This window comes from Cucurbita maxima, unplaced genomic scaffold, assembly GCF_002738345.1.
Source record: "Cucurbita maxima cultivar Rimu unplaced genomic scaffold, Cmax_1.0 Cma_Scf00013, whole genome shotgun sequence".
Lineage (NCBI taxonomy): Eukaryota > Viridiplantae > Streptophyta > Magnoliopsida > Cucurbitales > Cucurbitaceae > Cucurbita > Cucurbita maxima.
Window position 1 is genome coordinate 2977688 of NW_019272029.1, and position 15007 is coordinate 2992694.

Sequence of the window (15007 nt, forward strand, 5' to 3'; positions counted from 1 at the left end):
AATATATTTTAGGTTATATGGAACTAAATTAATGAACTACTATATTGTCATCGCTCAATCGCTTTCATTTTCTCTAAGTGATTGTTTAAGGACCTTAACGTGCAATCTGAGTTGCTTGTTTCTCGACTTTAGATTTTAGGGTATTTCGTTTGAGTACTAAAGTACATGTTATTACGAGAATAATTTTGATGAATGATGAAAAATGTAAAAAAAAAAATAATAATAATAATAATAATAAAAATTAAAGTTCATAAACTAATATAATACCCAAATTATTAATTATCATCTGGAATCAAGTTGAGTGAACGGTACCTCGAGATGAGCAATAAAATGAGTTCAAAACTTCAGAAATAAGTTTTTATGTTTTCAAGAATAAACAACCACTCTTCAAAAAATAATAAAAATAATAATAATAATAATAAATAAAACTAAGCGACCGTTACAATAATTCTTAATTTAATTTTCTCTCTCAACTTCTTTGCTTAATCCTCTCACCACTCTCCATTTTTCCTGCATGCAGACCGCCGGAATTAAATAAATGGATTTTTTTTTTTTTTTTTTTTTTTGAAGAAATTGGATTTAATCTTTTTAACAAGTGTTGTGAACAAGAAATGAGAGCTACATGCAAAAAGAAAGCGACAGCATTATGAATACACAAAATTTAAACATCCAACAAAGCATTGAGGTTGATGAAGAACACGACGATGTCACTCTAATAAAATGGATATCTATTTATTTTACGAGCATTATGTTATTTCAAATGATATCCATTTATCAAGCTCCTTCTTGGGATAAGTTTTATTATTAGTAGAAATGTCCATTTATCCACGGAGTCGCAGCCTCACAGGGACCCATCCAAAGAGAACCAAATGTTTATAGAAAAATATATATATTTTTGGGAAAATCCATAAAAAAGATTAAAAAAAATTAAAATTGGAGGCAGAAACTTTATATTGTATAGAATAAAAGTGAATGAAAGATTTAATAGATCCAAAGCCTTTTATGTTTCCTCGAGAAAAGCAAAATGGGAGAGCTTAGTTTACTTTTTTTCAAATTTATTTCCACCTTGAAAACATCCACTTGTCTGATTAGTCCTGCGGAGGAGTGTCCATTTCTAAGCTTGTGCTTAACAAGTGTAGTGAACAATGGGTGAGAGTTTCATGCAACAGAAAAAAAAAGACGACTTTTGACAGGTCTCCTCTCAGACGCCAAGTACAGAGAATGAACAACAACCAGCCTAACCAAAAATCCCATTTCAAATTTCAAACAAAAAACTTCTCTTTTTTTTGTCAACTGATAAACAAGAAAGAAATAGAGTACAATTAGAAGACAATCATTTATAATCCTCAAACAAATTGAAATGACTGTTCTTGCTTGTGAATGTGTGCACGTGATATCTCGAGTTTAGTTAGCTGATCTATTCGAAGGCAAGAATAAGTGTCGCACACTTATGTCGCTAGTCTTGATAGTGTGTGCGATTGTGACATTAGGGGACTGGAACTAAAACCAAGTTGGTATAGAGATTTGTAGGAAACCCATGAATGAATGAGACAGTACAAAAAAACAAACAAAAGAGTTTGTGTTTTGTTTTGGATTTTAGGTTTGGGTTTGGGTATGGTTTTAATATCAGCTTCCCACGAGGACATAGAGATCTTCTTTGGGTGCATACACTTGTCTTCTTCTGAAAGATGAGAAAAAAGATGATACCCTCCTCCTCTATCATCCACCATTCTGCCATCCATCTTACTTCTTGTCCAAAAATCAAATCTTTCTATCTACTTTGTACAGATTATTGGAGCTTTTTTTTTTTGGTTTTTTAGAGGCAAGTTCCAACCTTTTTCTAGGGTTCAATGAATGGGTCAATCCATGAATGATACAAGCAGATAACCATTGGCCCAATTCCAAGACCAATACTACTTACTAGGTTTTATAATGAGCCCATTTTTCATTTCAATTCATAAGGTCATTCATGTTTTCTATTATAGAAATCTCCCCACAATTACCTTTACTGATCTACCCAAATTGTTTCTCCTTTGTTTTCATCTCTAACACGTGCTTATATATGAAGTATATGTAATTAGGAAAACGAAACGACCTAATTTAAAATGTGCACGTACCAGAAATCAGCTGCATGACAGAGGAAGTGAGATTCTGGGAACACTTCAATTTCTTTCTCGATCCTGAATATAAACACAAGAGTCAAATTCTTCATGTATTTTAGAAAGAAACATACATTTTCGAGAATTCAAAAGGTGTATGAAGGCAAGGAACCACCTTATGAAGAATCCTCCATTACGTTCCGGAAAGGACTTATTACCATCTAAATGTGTATTGAATAAAGTTAATATAAAGTACAATCAGTCAACAGAAGTGAATGATAAAGAAAATAATGCATTCCATTGGTGCAGAAGTGAATGTCAATCGAAATTTCAACCTCTTCGGGAATGATAAAGTTGCTTAGAATCAGTGGTAAAAGGTAGCAAAAGGCTGCCGACACTTGGATTACTATTAATCACACCGTGACAAAACAATGATCATCATAGAAAAACAAAATTAATAAAGAAATCACTATGCAGAAGGGAAAGAAGTTAATCCGTTACTGATCTTCATAATAGTCTGTAATTTAAGCAGACCCAAATTCTGAAAACCATTTCTCATGCCGTTCAATATCAGCAGCAGAAACACTTCGCTGAACTTTCTTCAATGCTTCTTCGAAGTCGCACATGGCAACAGGGTCCTTTGAAATGTCATCCTTTGCCATATTTCTAATCTCATCGCGAGTTTTTCCAGCTATTTTACGTCTCATTCCATTCAAGGAAGCATCTCTGCAGACATTTGTGAGATCGTCCCCACTATATCCTTCTGTCCGGCGAGCAACATCGTCGATATTCACATCAGGAGCCACCTACGTATGAATAATCATGATTCCTTGGCATCAAATAAGTTCATTCAGGCTAAGAAAATAGGTTATTGCATGGTAAGTTCAAATGAACAAAAATTTGAACTTATGAAGTAAATAATATATAATTTTCTTGGACTAAGAATAAGAATTTCTTGCTGAACCATGATAAATAATCCTATAATCCTATTGGTTCAAGAATTAAGCATCTCAAATTTCACAAAGAGATGAGAATTAACATGTATCATTATGCAAGTACATTGAGTCCAACAGCATTCTGATAGTTAATTGAATAGGCACTTGATTTACCTCAACAGTTTTTAGATTTATTCTGATAAGCTCCTTCCTACTCTCAAAATTAGGAAGAGGAATATAAATACGCTTTTCAAGCCTCCTCCTGAAATAGTAGCACCAATTGAAAGAAGAAATCAACTCGTAACCCCAGTACGTCTTCCACGTAAACAAATCAAATTTACTTGAATGAAGTGTAAGAAGACATGTTAACGGAACCAACCTAAGTGCCTCATCAATATCCCACGGGAAGTTTGTAGCAGCCAAGACCATCACAATTTTACGGCCACCATCTTCGCCAGAGGAACTATTGTTTACACCATCGACCTGAACTAGAAGTTCAGACTTCACTCTTCTGGATGATTCATGCTCACCAGACGCCCTGAAGAAAACACCTTGATGCACTTATTTTTCTTAACAAAAGTTAGGAAGGAGAGGGACAGACGTAATACTTAAGAAAAAACTTTCCATAGAAAAGAAACCATGAATCCTCTCTAATTATGTGAAGAGTCTTACCCACGAGCATTACATAAAGAGTCAATTTCATCGATAAAGATAGTACTTGGTGCATAAGCTCTTGCAAGTTCAAAAAGGCATCGAACCATGCGCTCACTCTCTCCACGCCATTTTGAAGCCAAGGTGGCAGAAGAAACGTTGAAAAAAGTTGTGCCACACTCAGTGGCCACAGCTTTAGCAAGTAATGTCTTCCCAGTCCCAGGTGGGCCAAACATTAAGACTCCTTTCCATGGTCTCCTTATTCCCTGGATGGAAAAAGCAACAAGATTAATATGCATGACGCAATGGACACAGGTATCAAGCATACATCACACACGGACACAGGCAACAAGCCCACTATGGCCAACATGGTACAAAGGATACATCAACCTTACCACATGTACTCTGCAGAATAAAATTTAAAGCTAGAAGAAGTTTCAGGTTCAAAATCTGTAAAATTTCCATTTCCCTATTAATCATCTTTTCTTTTTCTTTCTTCTTTTCCGAGTACATCTATCAATCATCAGGAAGTAACTTAATAATCCCTTCTAAAGGACGGTTGAATGGATCCCTAAATATGATTGCTGATTTCCATCGCTGAAGACTATAACACACATCAACAACAGGGACAGATAAACAAAGCATATTGATCAACACGTCATGAATATCAGCAAAAAGAGATGATTGGTTTGGTATCATTATTTGCAAACCTATCAAGTGGCTTCATAGGTATCTAGTACACTAATTCAAGAATACCTGAAAATATTCTGGCATCCACAGGGGAAGAACGACAGCTTCCTCCAGAAGCCTTTTTGCTTCACTCAGGCCCGCAACATCATCCCATCTCACTCCTGGACTGGTCTCCAACACATCTCTTTCAAGCATAGCAGCTAGATCAGGATCAGGTCCCTCGTACTGCCCCTTCTTAGACTTTCCCTCATCGTCACCATTCTAACAATACCATTCATTAGTTTAATGATATAAACATGATGTACTGCACAAACTTGAGATTGTATGCAAAATAAAACAATAATTCATGAAATCGAACATTTTTTTTTTATGAGCTTGTGCACCTATGCTTAAAACAGTTTTCAATTTTTGTTAACAAAAATAGATTTACAAACTATCATCCAATGGCTTGCATAGATAAACATTACTCGGAAGTTATTAATCACAACCCAAGATTTTGAGTGGGGGAAAAGAAAAGCAACGTCTTTAACATCTTCAAAAAAAAATCATAATAATAATAATAAAAGTCATCGATGAAATAAGAAATGGTTATCTGAACATGTTTCCTCTGATATTTAATTCTGAAAACCAAAAAATTGTTTAGGAAACAACTCCTAAACTGACCCTGAATCTCCAAAATTTGAGAAAACAAATCAAGTAAAAAGGCTTAACTCTATAACTTTTGTGTACACGACAAGAAGGTGAAACATTGACAAGATATGGAATTTCTCAAGCATATGAAACAAGCAAATGCCCCTAACTAAAAACCCATATAGATTGGAACACGCCAGCAATGAACTCAAAAGAAGGCGGACCAGCAATGAACTCAAAAGAAGGCGGATCATAAGTCTCATGCAACAAAAGAAGATTTGCGCACATGCATATGATCCAAGTTCATCATAGAGGAAAAAAGAACTGAGATTAAATTTGAGCTCACAGAACTTACTGCAGAATCTGACTTGCTGGATTTACCGGTAGTACTAGCACCCTTCTTTCCAGTAGTTGATGCACGGACACCAGAGTTCACACGACTTGAACCACCAGCCTTCGCACCACGAGTGGTAGTATTTGGTCTGGTGGAACCACGAGCCCAAGCCCCATCCTGTGGTGATTTCCTCATACCAACTTGACCAGCCCTTGCAGGTCTTCTACTTGAAGAGTCCCTACTTGGAGGCCTCCATACATCAGGATCATCCATCGGAGGAGCTGAAGAAGTTGGGTACTCATCTAATGGTTGAAAAACAAATGATGATTTGGCATGAATTGGAGGAGAAGCTGCACGCCGACCCATGGGTGTTTCCTTAAAAGCCTTTCTCTCTGCATCTAACTGCTTTACAACTTCTATCTCCTCAGAAAGGGCTTTTTTCACATTCATCCATTTTGCACGCATTAAAGGGTCATCGACTGAACTAAGGTGCCTAAAATCGATAAATCAGTGAACTTGAGTGAGAACCATACTGAAGAAGAGCATAGTTAAAAACATCAAAGATTTCTGTAGAAGGAATTCTGCAGAGCTTGATCTCCCCTGCGCTGAAGTAATATCAATCATCACTTCTTTTTTCTCTCTTTTGTTCATAGAAAATCCACGGAAAATAGAAACTAAACCAGTGGCTGTACCTGGTACTGTATGATCATTAACCAACAACCCAAAAATGTAAACTCCTTTCACAATTTATGGCCTTACCAAGACATTTGGTTCTAAACTTAACTATCCTCATAATGAACTACAAAAACCAGGATGATAAGCCCTGTCTTCCGCTACACCCTTAATTTAACAACAAATATAAATTAATTTAGAACAACCCAACGCAGGAAATCGACAACCATTCTCCAATTTAGGGTTTTCGATTACCCAAAATAAGAAGAAACGATACCATATCTCCTTTTTAAAAATTATAAATATATAAATACGCTCGTCATTCTAACGCTCAAAACAATACTCCATGGTAATGACCGCCTCCACATTATTCCCTACATTCGCATAATAATAAAACACTGGATTTTTCTCTAATTTTACAGCAACATTCTTTCAAATTACTCGCAGCAAACCGATAACAGTCAAATCGCATCAATCTAACTTTGCAAGATGAGAGAAAAAAACAGATACAGTAAGAATCAGACTAGATGCATCGAATTCAAAGCAACAAAAAGATTGAAAACAAGCTCAAACGAAAATCAGTTTCGTTACTACAGATGAAATAGGAAAATGTAGATGGTGGAAGAGAGATTACTTGTTGATCTGAGCTATAACACCATCAAAGAAGATTATCGAAGTGTCATACAGCCCCTCAAGAGCGTATTCCCTCGCTAATTTCAGATGGTCTTGAAAGCCCACCAATGTATTGCTCCCCATTCTCTCTCAATCCGTGCTTTCTATCTCTGTAACTGGCAACCTCCAAAAGAGAAAAATCCTTCAACTCAAGTAAACGTAGAAGAAAGAAAGCTTCAGGGACTGAGAAAGTCCAAGAACCGAACTATGACAGAGACGTAAGAACTTCCACGGTCTTCAAGGAATGAGAAATCAGAGAAGAAGATAAAATTACTAAAATAACCTTGGGCTTCTCAAGGAAGAATGGTCCATTATTTTTCGCTTTACCTTTAGGAAAGGTTTGTTAGAACCGTTACGAACGTAGGGCCCGCCCACTAAATTTTGAACTTAAATATTGGGCCAAAATGGGCCCAGTAAATTTTAAAGCTAAAAAAGTTGGGCCGAAATGGGCCCAATAAAAATTAAAATTGAAAAAGGGAGGGAGCGAAGACAACTTTATATAAACAAAAGTCATGAGAATGTGATGGGGGGGTTTTGTGTCAACATTTCAATAAATATTATTACACAATTCTTTTTTTTTTTTTAAATATTAATTCAAATGCAGAAAGTAATCAACTTTGGTGTCTTCATCTCATCACTGTATCATTCCAGCACTGCACAACTCTTCCAAACCTTTCCTCAACCTCTCAGCAGCAGCGCGGCAATCGTCCTCCATCAAACCTCCGAACGAGATCCTGACATTCCCCGGCGACCCACAAGCAGAACCAGGGATCACGACAATCCCATGTCGTCGAGCGAGCCAAAGAACGACTTGATGATCGTCGATGAACTTGTCGGGAAGCTTAGCCCAGAGGTATATGGCACCTTCCCCTCCTTTTACAGCGCCTTGTCCTAGAGGGGTGAGTGCTTGTAGAATGATATCTCTGCACTTGACAAGCTCTTTTACTTGCTCTGTTACCCACTCTGGGCCTAACTTCAGGGAGTTTAGAGCAAGATGCTGTGATAATATTGAAGCACAGATGGGAATGTTGTCCTGAACTTTTAGAAGTTGGGCTCCAAACCCTTCAACTTCTGTAGGGTATGCTATCTGCTTGCATATTTATTCATTAGTTACGACTACACGACGTAAATTAACAAGAAACAGATACGAGAATGAGAACGAGAGCGAGAATGATCGATGAGCTAAGAGCACGTCACTTACGTATCCAATTCTCCATCCCATCATTCCATAGGCTTTCGAAAAGGAGAATATATTGACGACATGATTCCCTTCGACACAAGAGTGTTTTAAGCCATCGAACATGAAGTACCTGCAACAACAAATTTCAAGAACTCAAAAAACTATCATTCTACTTTTTCAGGCAATCACAAATCTGCTCCTCAAATGGCGACGAACGGGCTGATAGTACCCTCCATTCGAGAAACATACGATATCCACCTCAACAAGTTCCATCACATACATAATACTCAGTCTATCTTGATTACCATCATGCTTGTTTTGTTGTTTTCCGTCAGTCCTCCCATCCAAAATATAATACTCAATCACTACTAATAGATATTGTCCGTTTTGGTCCACTACATATCGTCATCAACCTCACAGTTTTAAAACGCGTCTATTAGGGAAAGGTTTCCACACCCATATAAGGAATGTTTTGTTCCCCTCTCCAACCGATGTGGAATCTCACAATCTACCCCCTCTTGGGGGACAGCGTCCTTGCTGGCACACCTCTCAATGTCTAGCTCTGATACCATTTGTAACAGCTTAAGCCCACCGCTAACAGATATTGTCCGCTTTGGCCCATTACGTATAGCCGTCGACCTCACAGTTTTAAAACACGTCTGTTAGAGAGAGATTTTCACACCCTTATAAAGAATGATTTGTTCCCCTCTCCAACCATTATAGGATCTCAGAGTTCACATACACGCACGCAAAAATGTTTGTATCATGAAACTAAAAGGAACTACAAAACCTTAATGAACTTACTCATAGGTATTATCCACAACAAGCCAAGATCCAGCCTTTTGGCAAAGCTCTGCTAATCTCTACAAGTGCCCAAAAAAGAAGCAAAAAGTTGATTCAGGTAACAATAAAAGAGGAAACTCAAAAGCATCTGAAAACATATTGATAGCAGGAGTATCAGGGAGGCAAGAGAGTCAAAACCTTGAGAAGAGGCTCCGGAATATAGGTGCCAGATGGGTTCCCGGGATTAACGACAGTGACGAGTTTAGGGGTCGGTTTGGCTTCAGACAATGTTTTTTCTAACCAGTCTGAAAACCGAATTACGATAACAATCTATGAGTCGAACAGCAGACAAATCATTGCTTTTAAAAGCAAGGAAAAAGCAACGTCCGATTCACAGGCAGAAATACAACTAGTACATGAACACATTTCACCAAAATGCAACAATCAATTCAAACCATGGAAGGAAGTAACTTCTGGCGTAGTATCCTCCTATATGGTTAATGACGACCAACTTAAACGCATAGAGGATCATCACGAACAGTACGGAGTGGATAATAAACATATTTACTCGGTGAAAGCGCATAAGAGAGTTATGTTCTTAGAGAGTTCTTGGTCAACCCTCACCACAAAAGCAAGGGTCACATACAAAGGGCTAAAGACATAGTGCTTAGAGTTTGAATAAAGCAACATGGCTATGTATATGTAATCAACCAGTAATACTAACCTGCATCTGGATAAAGTGTTTTCGGGTCACCAGGACCGACCAATATATTCGTGACGCCAGTCATTTGGAAAGACATGTAGGCATTGAAGTAATATGGAGCAAACATAACCACAGAGTCCCCAGCATCACACAATGTAAGAACAAGATTCACGAATGCCTGCAGTAAAATCGGAGTTACGTTTTACTAAAGGGATAGAATGGATAAAAGTACTTAACATAAGGAAGTGTTCAAAAAAGAAAGGTAATAATATATGCAAGCAGAGCAGTGATTCATTATTATAAACAATTTTGATATTCACTATCATCACCTGATTTGCACCGGCTGTAACCATCACAGAGGACTTGTACAGTTTATTTTCCTGATGCAACTGCAAAATAAACAGAAGGATTTAGTAATAACATGACTCTCAAGTTCCATATTACAAACAAGAATCCAATTTCAGAGAAAGAACGCTCCTGCCATGTAAAAGAATGTAACAGCCGAAGCTCACCGCTTGCAGATAGTGTCCTTTTTGGGCTTTCCCTCGAGGTTTTTAAAACGCGTCAGCTAGGGAAAGGTTTTCACACACTAATAAAGAATACTTTGTTCCTCTCTCCAACCAATGTAAGATCTCACAATCCACCCCCTTTCGAAGCCCAACGTCCTTGTTGGCACTCGTTCCCCTCTCCACTCGATGTGGGACCTCCCAATCCACCCTCATTTGGGGCCCAACGTCCTCGCTGGCACATTGCCCGATATCCGGCTTTGATACCATTTGTAACAGCCCAAGTCCACCGCTAACATATATGGTCCTCTTTGGGCTTTCCCTTTCGGGCTTCCCCTTAAAGTTTTCAAAACACGTCTACTAGGGAGAGGTTTCCACACACTTATAAAGAATGTTTTGTTTCCCTCTCCAACCGATGTGGGATCTCACAATCCACCCCCCTTCGGGGCCCAACGAAGGCACTCGTTCCCCTCTCCAATCGATGTGGGACCCCCAATCTACCCCTTCGGGACCCAGCGTCCTCGTTAGCACACCGCCTAGTGTCCACCCCCCTTCAAAGTTCAACCTCCTTGCTAGCACATTGCCCAGTGTCTGGCTCTGATACCATTTGTAACAACCCAAGCCCACCGCTAGTAGATATTCCTCTTTAAGGTTTCTCTTCCAGGCTTCCCCTCAAGGTTTTTAAAATGTGTCTACTAGGGACACACTTATAAAGAATGTTTCGTTCCCCACTCCAACCGAAGAAAGATATTGATTCAAAAACCAATCAATATAATGAGTTGAGAAGAGCAAAAGCCAGTAAGGTGAAAACAAATATGAACTACTAATTGTTGAAGCAAACCAATCTGGAAAATAGATAAAAGAAACATGACTTCATGTAGCAAACTCACAGATACGAAGTAGGATACAGTCACATAGACAGCTATAAAAGGCTAGAATTTTCTAAGACTATAAGGCTGTACCAGCAGCGGCCGTAACATTATAACCTAGAACGTATTACGAACGAGAGATGTGAAATTAACAATTCTGTATGTTATGCATTTCAGTTCATTGGTATAATCTTATTCGGGTGCCATAAAAAATTTGCATCAACTTCCAATACCTTGGAAGGATTCAAAGACGGACTTTCCCTGATAGGAACCACGAACCTCCACAATGGTATGATATTGTCCACTTTGAGCATAAGCTCTCATGGCTTTACTTTTGGTATCCCCAAAAGGCCTCATACCAAGGGAGATGTTTTCCTTACTTATAAACCCATGATCATTCCTTAAATTAGCCAACGTGAACTCCCTCCCAACAATCCTCCCCTCAAACAAAGTACAACCTAGAGCCTCTCCTGAGGCCTATGGAGCCCTCGAATAGCCTCCCCTTAATCAAGACTCGACTCCTTCTTTGGAGCCTTCGAACAAAGTACACCCTTTGTTCAACATCTGAGTCACTTTTTTACTACACCTTCGAGACTCACAACTTCTTTGTTCGACATTTGAAGATTCTATTGACAGACTCTCATGCCATATTAGGAACCACGAACCTCCACAATGGTAAGATATTGTCCACTTTGATCATAAGCTCTCATGGCTTTACTTTTGGTTTCTCCAAAAGGTCTCATATCAATGTGGAATTCCCTCCCAACAATCCTTAATCTTCCCCCAGTAGAAGGAGTAAGACAAATGAAGATAAAAATCCCGAGTCACATGCGATGGTAGCCTAGGAAAAGACAAGCAAGCCACCCTCACCTACCCCCATATCTATAGCAATGGTCAAAGCTCGTAAGCAAGGTAACTGTATTTAAGGCCTTACCTTTCTTGTCAGCGCCTCTCTCAGCTCAGGGATACCTTCATCAGCCCCATAGCGACTGACTGAAGGCTCCCAAACAAGTTCTGCAGCCTTCGTCAATGCCTGTTTTGGAGGTTGCCAATAGACCACGCCCTACAGCAGCCAGAACTTGACCGTCAACGCCAAAAGACCATATAAAAATACAAGACCATCAAGCCATGGCAGCATTGAAAACCCAATATAGACAATTTTCCTCGCTTCCCCATCATCAAAAACAAATCAAAAAACGAGTAATTGAAATGAAACTCCAACCTGTGCAAGGGACAAAACATTTGTACTTCCTCGGACAAGTTCTTGAATCTGCAAAAAAGTTCAACATCCATTGATTATTCAATAGTAATCTATCACCCTGACCAAGAAATAACCAGGCACGCACATTTAGACGAAGCAACGCAACGCAACGCACACCAAATAGGGAGAGCGTCTGATTATACCTTAACCATGATGGGCATCTCGGTCTCCAATGCCCTTCTCGCAAGCCTTCCATAGGAACCCATTTCCCTATTCTCCTCCCACGCCAATCCCAACAGCTTCAATCCCCACCAAAGACTCCTTGACTTTGAACTTACACTACTTTACCCACCGATCTCGAAAACCCACCCTGAAACCTTCCTTCAAAACTCGAAGAAATAAAAATATAGATGATTCGTAGCCCTTTTCCCGCAAGACCCACCAACCCAAAAGGCCCCAAACTCAATTTTGGGGGCGAGAAAGAGTGTTTTTATATGAAGGTATCGGGATATCGGGATAGGCACGCCTTGAAGGACGCCAATATGGTAATAATAACATATGATTCTCTTCAAAGATAAGGCAAAATAAAGCCAAAAGACTTTTTGATCTCCTTCCTTTTTATTCTACTTTGGAGAGTGGGATAATACACGCTAGTGTGAACTTTTTGTGCGTTACTTTGACTTCTCTGGCTTGCTCGCTACCTCACAGGCTTTGTCCGTTTGCACGCCAGAATATTGCCAAATTTCATCCCCTTAGCTCAAATTTTCATATGGGTTCTCTCAATTAGAGGACCCCATATAAAGAAAACTCCATTTCCACCGTTCCTACGCACAAAAGCCCCCAAAAAACAGAGTAAAATGAAGAACCCCTTTGGTTAAATGAAAAAAAAAGCCCCCAAAACGGATGAACGCTATCATTAAACAAAACAAACCCTTGTTTTGTGGTGTTATTTTGGCTCCGAAAACTTGTTTTCCGCCAATTTTAGCGGCTAATTTGATTAACTTATGAGAAATAAATATAATATTGAATTATAATTACCAATTTCTTGGACGGCAGAGACAAAAAGACCAGCTCTGGCTGGCCGATGGACCCGAATTGAAAAACGAAAACCTCTCTCTCTATCTCTCTCGTCCTTTTTTTCTCTTTTTCTTTGTCAGTGTCTGAGAGATGACAAGGAGTACTGCTACTCTTGTCTCCTCGCATCGATCCATCTCTGCGCTCACTTTGATAAATTCATGGAACCCAGAATGGACCATTCATCTCATTTTTCATTTATTTTTTAAAACATTTCTATATAAAAAAAAAAAAAAAAAGTATTCTAAGTACTCAGTACTGATTCTTTTTGGTATACGGATTATAAATTTATTCTTTTAGTTCTTTTATGGTGTTTCCTTCTTTTTTATATATATAAAATTAAATTATACACATTTTAAAAAGTTCAAAATTTAAAATTATTTCACAAAATACTCTCATGATGAAGAAAATCTTGGATTTAATTGATAATTAAGTTTCAATAATATAGAAATTTTTTGATAATTTCCCGTCGGAAATCTTTCGTAATATCGGTTATTTATTTAATAATATAATATTTTCTCGTATAATTGATTGAGAGCTAAGAGGAGGATATTTGAGAATAAAATATATTGAAAATTAGATAATTGTGTGTTTGTGTTGCATGGTAAGTGTTATTTAGAAACTTTCAAACTATTTTATTAATTGTTAATTGTTTTATTTTTATTAAGTTAAATTATTTAAAATCAATTTAAGTAATTTAATTTTTATTCATATTCCTTATTTTGTAATTTACCTTAATAACTCTCCTCAAATAAATAATTCTAATAAAATTATATAAACGTTTAATTGTGAATATTTGGTGATTAAATGAAATAATTAAAAGTAGTAAAAATTATTACCATACAAGATTTAATTATTTTTTATTAATTACAATTTTAATTTCAATCAATTAATTAGACTTGAAAATTATGATAGGTTAATGAATTAGCTTATCAAAATTAATTTCAATAAATAATGTTTTATAAGCTGATTAGTTAATAAATTGTACTCGTTAGTTAATTAATTTTTTTTTTTTTTTTTTTTTTTTTTTTTTTTTTTTTTTTGTTAGGTAAAGGTCAACCTAACCAACTTAAAAATAGGGTTACAATTCAACCCAACCTTATCCACTTTTAAGATTATTATGAAAACTAAGAATATTTTACACTTGCTTGTAACCGACGAGGTTGGTGATGGGTTGCCAATTTGTGACTTTTTTATATATGAGTTTTATAAGATTTTATTTATTATTGTTAATCTAACATAGATAACTATTATTATGAAAATTAAGAATGTTTTTAATTTGTAATCGATGTTGGTGATACACTGTGACTTTTTTTTTTATATAAGTTTTATAAGATTTTATTTGTTATTGTTAATGTATCGCAGATAAGTTTTTTTTTTTAATAATTAAACAAAACAACCGATAACTCAAGTCTAATTAATGTAACATTTATGGTAAATAAGATTTTTTTAAATAATTAAACAAATGTAACATTTATTGTAGATAAGGTTTTTTAAAAATAATTAAACAAAACAATCTGACAACTCAAGCCTTGTTAATGTAACATTTATTGTAGATAAGGTTTTTTTTTAAATAATTATCTTATTTAAACGTCTCTTTCAAATCTCTTGCTTGTATATATAACGTCTCTTTCAAAAATCTCTATCTACCCTCATTTTCTAAAACTTGTTCTTAAACCGAGGCTAGAGGCTAGAGGCTCAAGCATACGTCGCTTGGCCGTAGGTGACGTAAAAATGAATTGGCTTAGCTCACTTGTTGTTGGAAAGTGAGTGTCACACAATCCGTGTCTTGGTTCAACTCAAGCCAAAAATAGAGAGTATTGAGTTTAGTTGGAGTGTGATCTCTATTTAACAGAAAGTTAGACTAGTCCAAAAAATTTTCTCAACTCAACCTCATATAAACTCTATTTAATACCAAACGACAATCTCACCTCCAAGTGGATGTCAAGCTAGTACTTTCAAAGTGAGCAAATGTCATGTATTAGAATCGCACGACAATGTACACTTG

General features: G+C 37.0%; 2 protein-coding genes across 5 annotated transcripts; both read right to left on the minus strand.

Annotated features, from left to right (window-relative positions):
- Positions 1 to 1316: 1316 nt before the first annotated feature.
- Positions 1317 to 6903, minus strand: LOC111488243 (katanin p60 ATPase-containing subunit A1). Of its 4 annotated transcripts, XR_002719180.1 has the most exons (9): positions 6646 to 6903; positions 5361 to 5832; positions 4442 to 4636; positions 3707 to 3951; positions 3414 to 3572; positions 3209 to 3296; positions 2275 to 2905; positions 2118 to 2180; positions 1317 to 1746 (listed from the first exon to the last, which is right to left on the minus strand). XR_002719180.1 is itself a non-coding variant. In XM_023135941.1 (7 exons), exons 1-7 carry the CDS (start codon positions 6765 to 6767, stop codon positions 2624 to 2626), a joined length of 1563 nt encoding a protein of 520 aa, XP_022991709.1. In that variant the 5' UTR covers positions 6768 to 6903; the 3' UTR covers positions 1317 to 2623. The 4 variants fall into 4 exon arrangements, 1 of the variants encoding a protein (XP_022991709.1); XR_002719178.1 differs by having other exon boundaries at positions 1317 to 2180; XR_002719179.1 differs by having other exon boundaries at positions 2118 to 2905.
- Positions 6904 to 7150: 247 nt separating this feature from the next.
- LOC111488646 (aromatic aminotransferase ISS1) lies at positions 7151 to 12865 on the minus strand. The gene is made up of 9 exons (XM_023136508.1): positions 12129 to 12865; positions 11947 to 11994; positions 11659 to 11787; positions 9679 to 9738; positions 9371 to 9527; positions 8845 to 8951; positions 8668 to 8726; positions 7885 to 7993; positions 7151 to 7770 (listed from the first exon to the last, which is right to left on the minus strand). The coding sequence occupies exons 1-9, from the start codon at positions 12189 to 12191 to the stop codon at positions 7318 to 7320; spliced, it is 1185 nt and encodes a 394-aa protein (XP_022992276.1). The 5' UTR covers positions 12192 to 12865; the 3' UTR covers positions 7151 to 7317.
- Positions 12866 to 15007: the final 2142 nt, after the last annotated feature.

What these genes read in the sequence shown, in the direction of transcription:
- LOC111488243 (XM_023135941.1), bottom strand. Translation starts at nt 6,767, where the DNA reads ATGGGGAGCAATACATTGGTGGGCTTTCAAGACCATCTGAAATTAGCG. An exon ending in GGATGCCAGAATATTTTCAG is followed by an intron (nt 3,952 to 4,441) that starts GTATTCTTGAAT and finishes TTTTCCATCCAG; the next exon opens with GGAATAAGGAGACCATGGAA. An exon ending in TAAATCTAAAAACTGTTGAG is followed by an intron (nt 2,906 to 3,208) that starts GTAAATCAAGTG and finishes ATTCATACGTAG; the next exon opens with GTGGCTCCTGATGTGAATAT.
- LOC111488646 (XM_023136508.1), bottom strand. Translation starts at nt 12,191, where the DNA reads ATGGGTTCCTATGGAAGGCTTGCGAGAAGGGCATTGGAGACCGAGATG. An exon ending in ATGTTTTGTCCCTTGCACAG is followed by an intron (nt 11,788 to 11,946) that starts GTTGGAGTTTCA and finishes TGGCTGCTGTAG; the next exon opens with GGCGTGGTCTATTGGCAACC. An exon ending in TTACAGCCGGTGCAAATCAG is followed by an intron (nt 9,528 to 9,678) that starts GTGATGATAGTG and finishes ATTTTACTGCAG; the next exon opens with GCATTCGTGAATCTTGTTCT.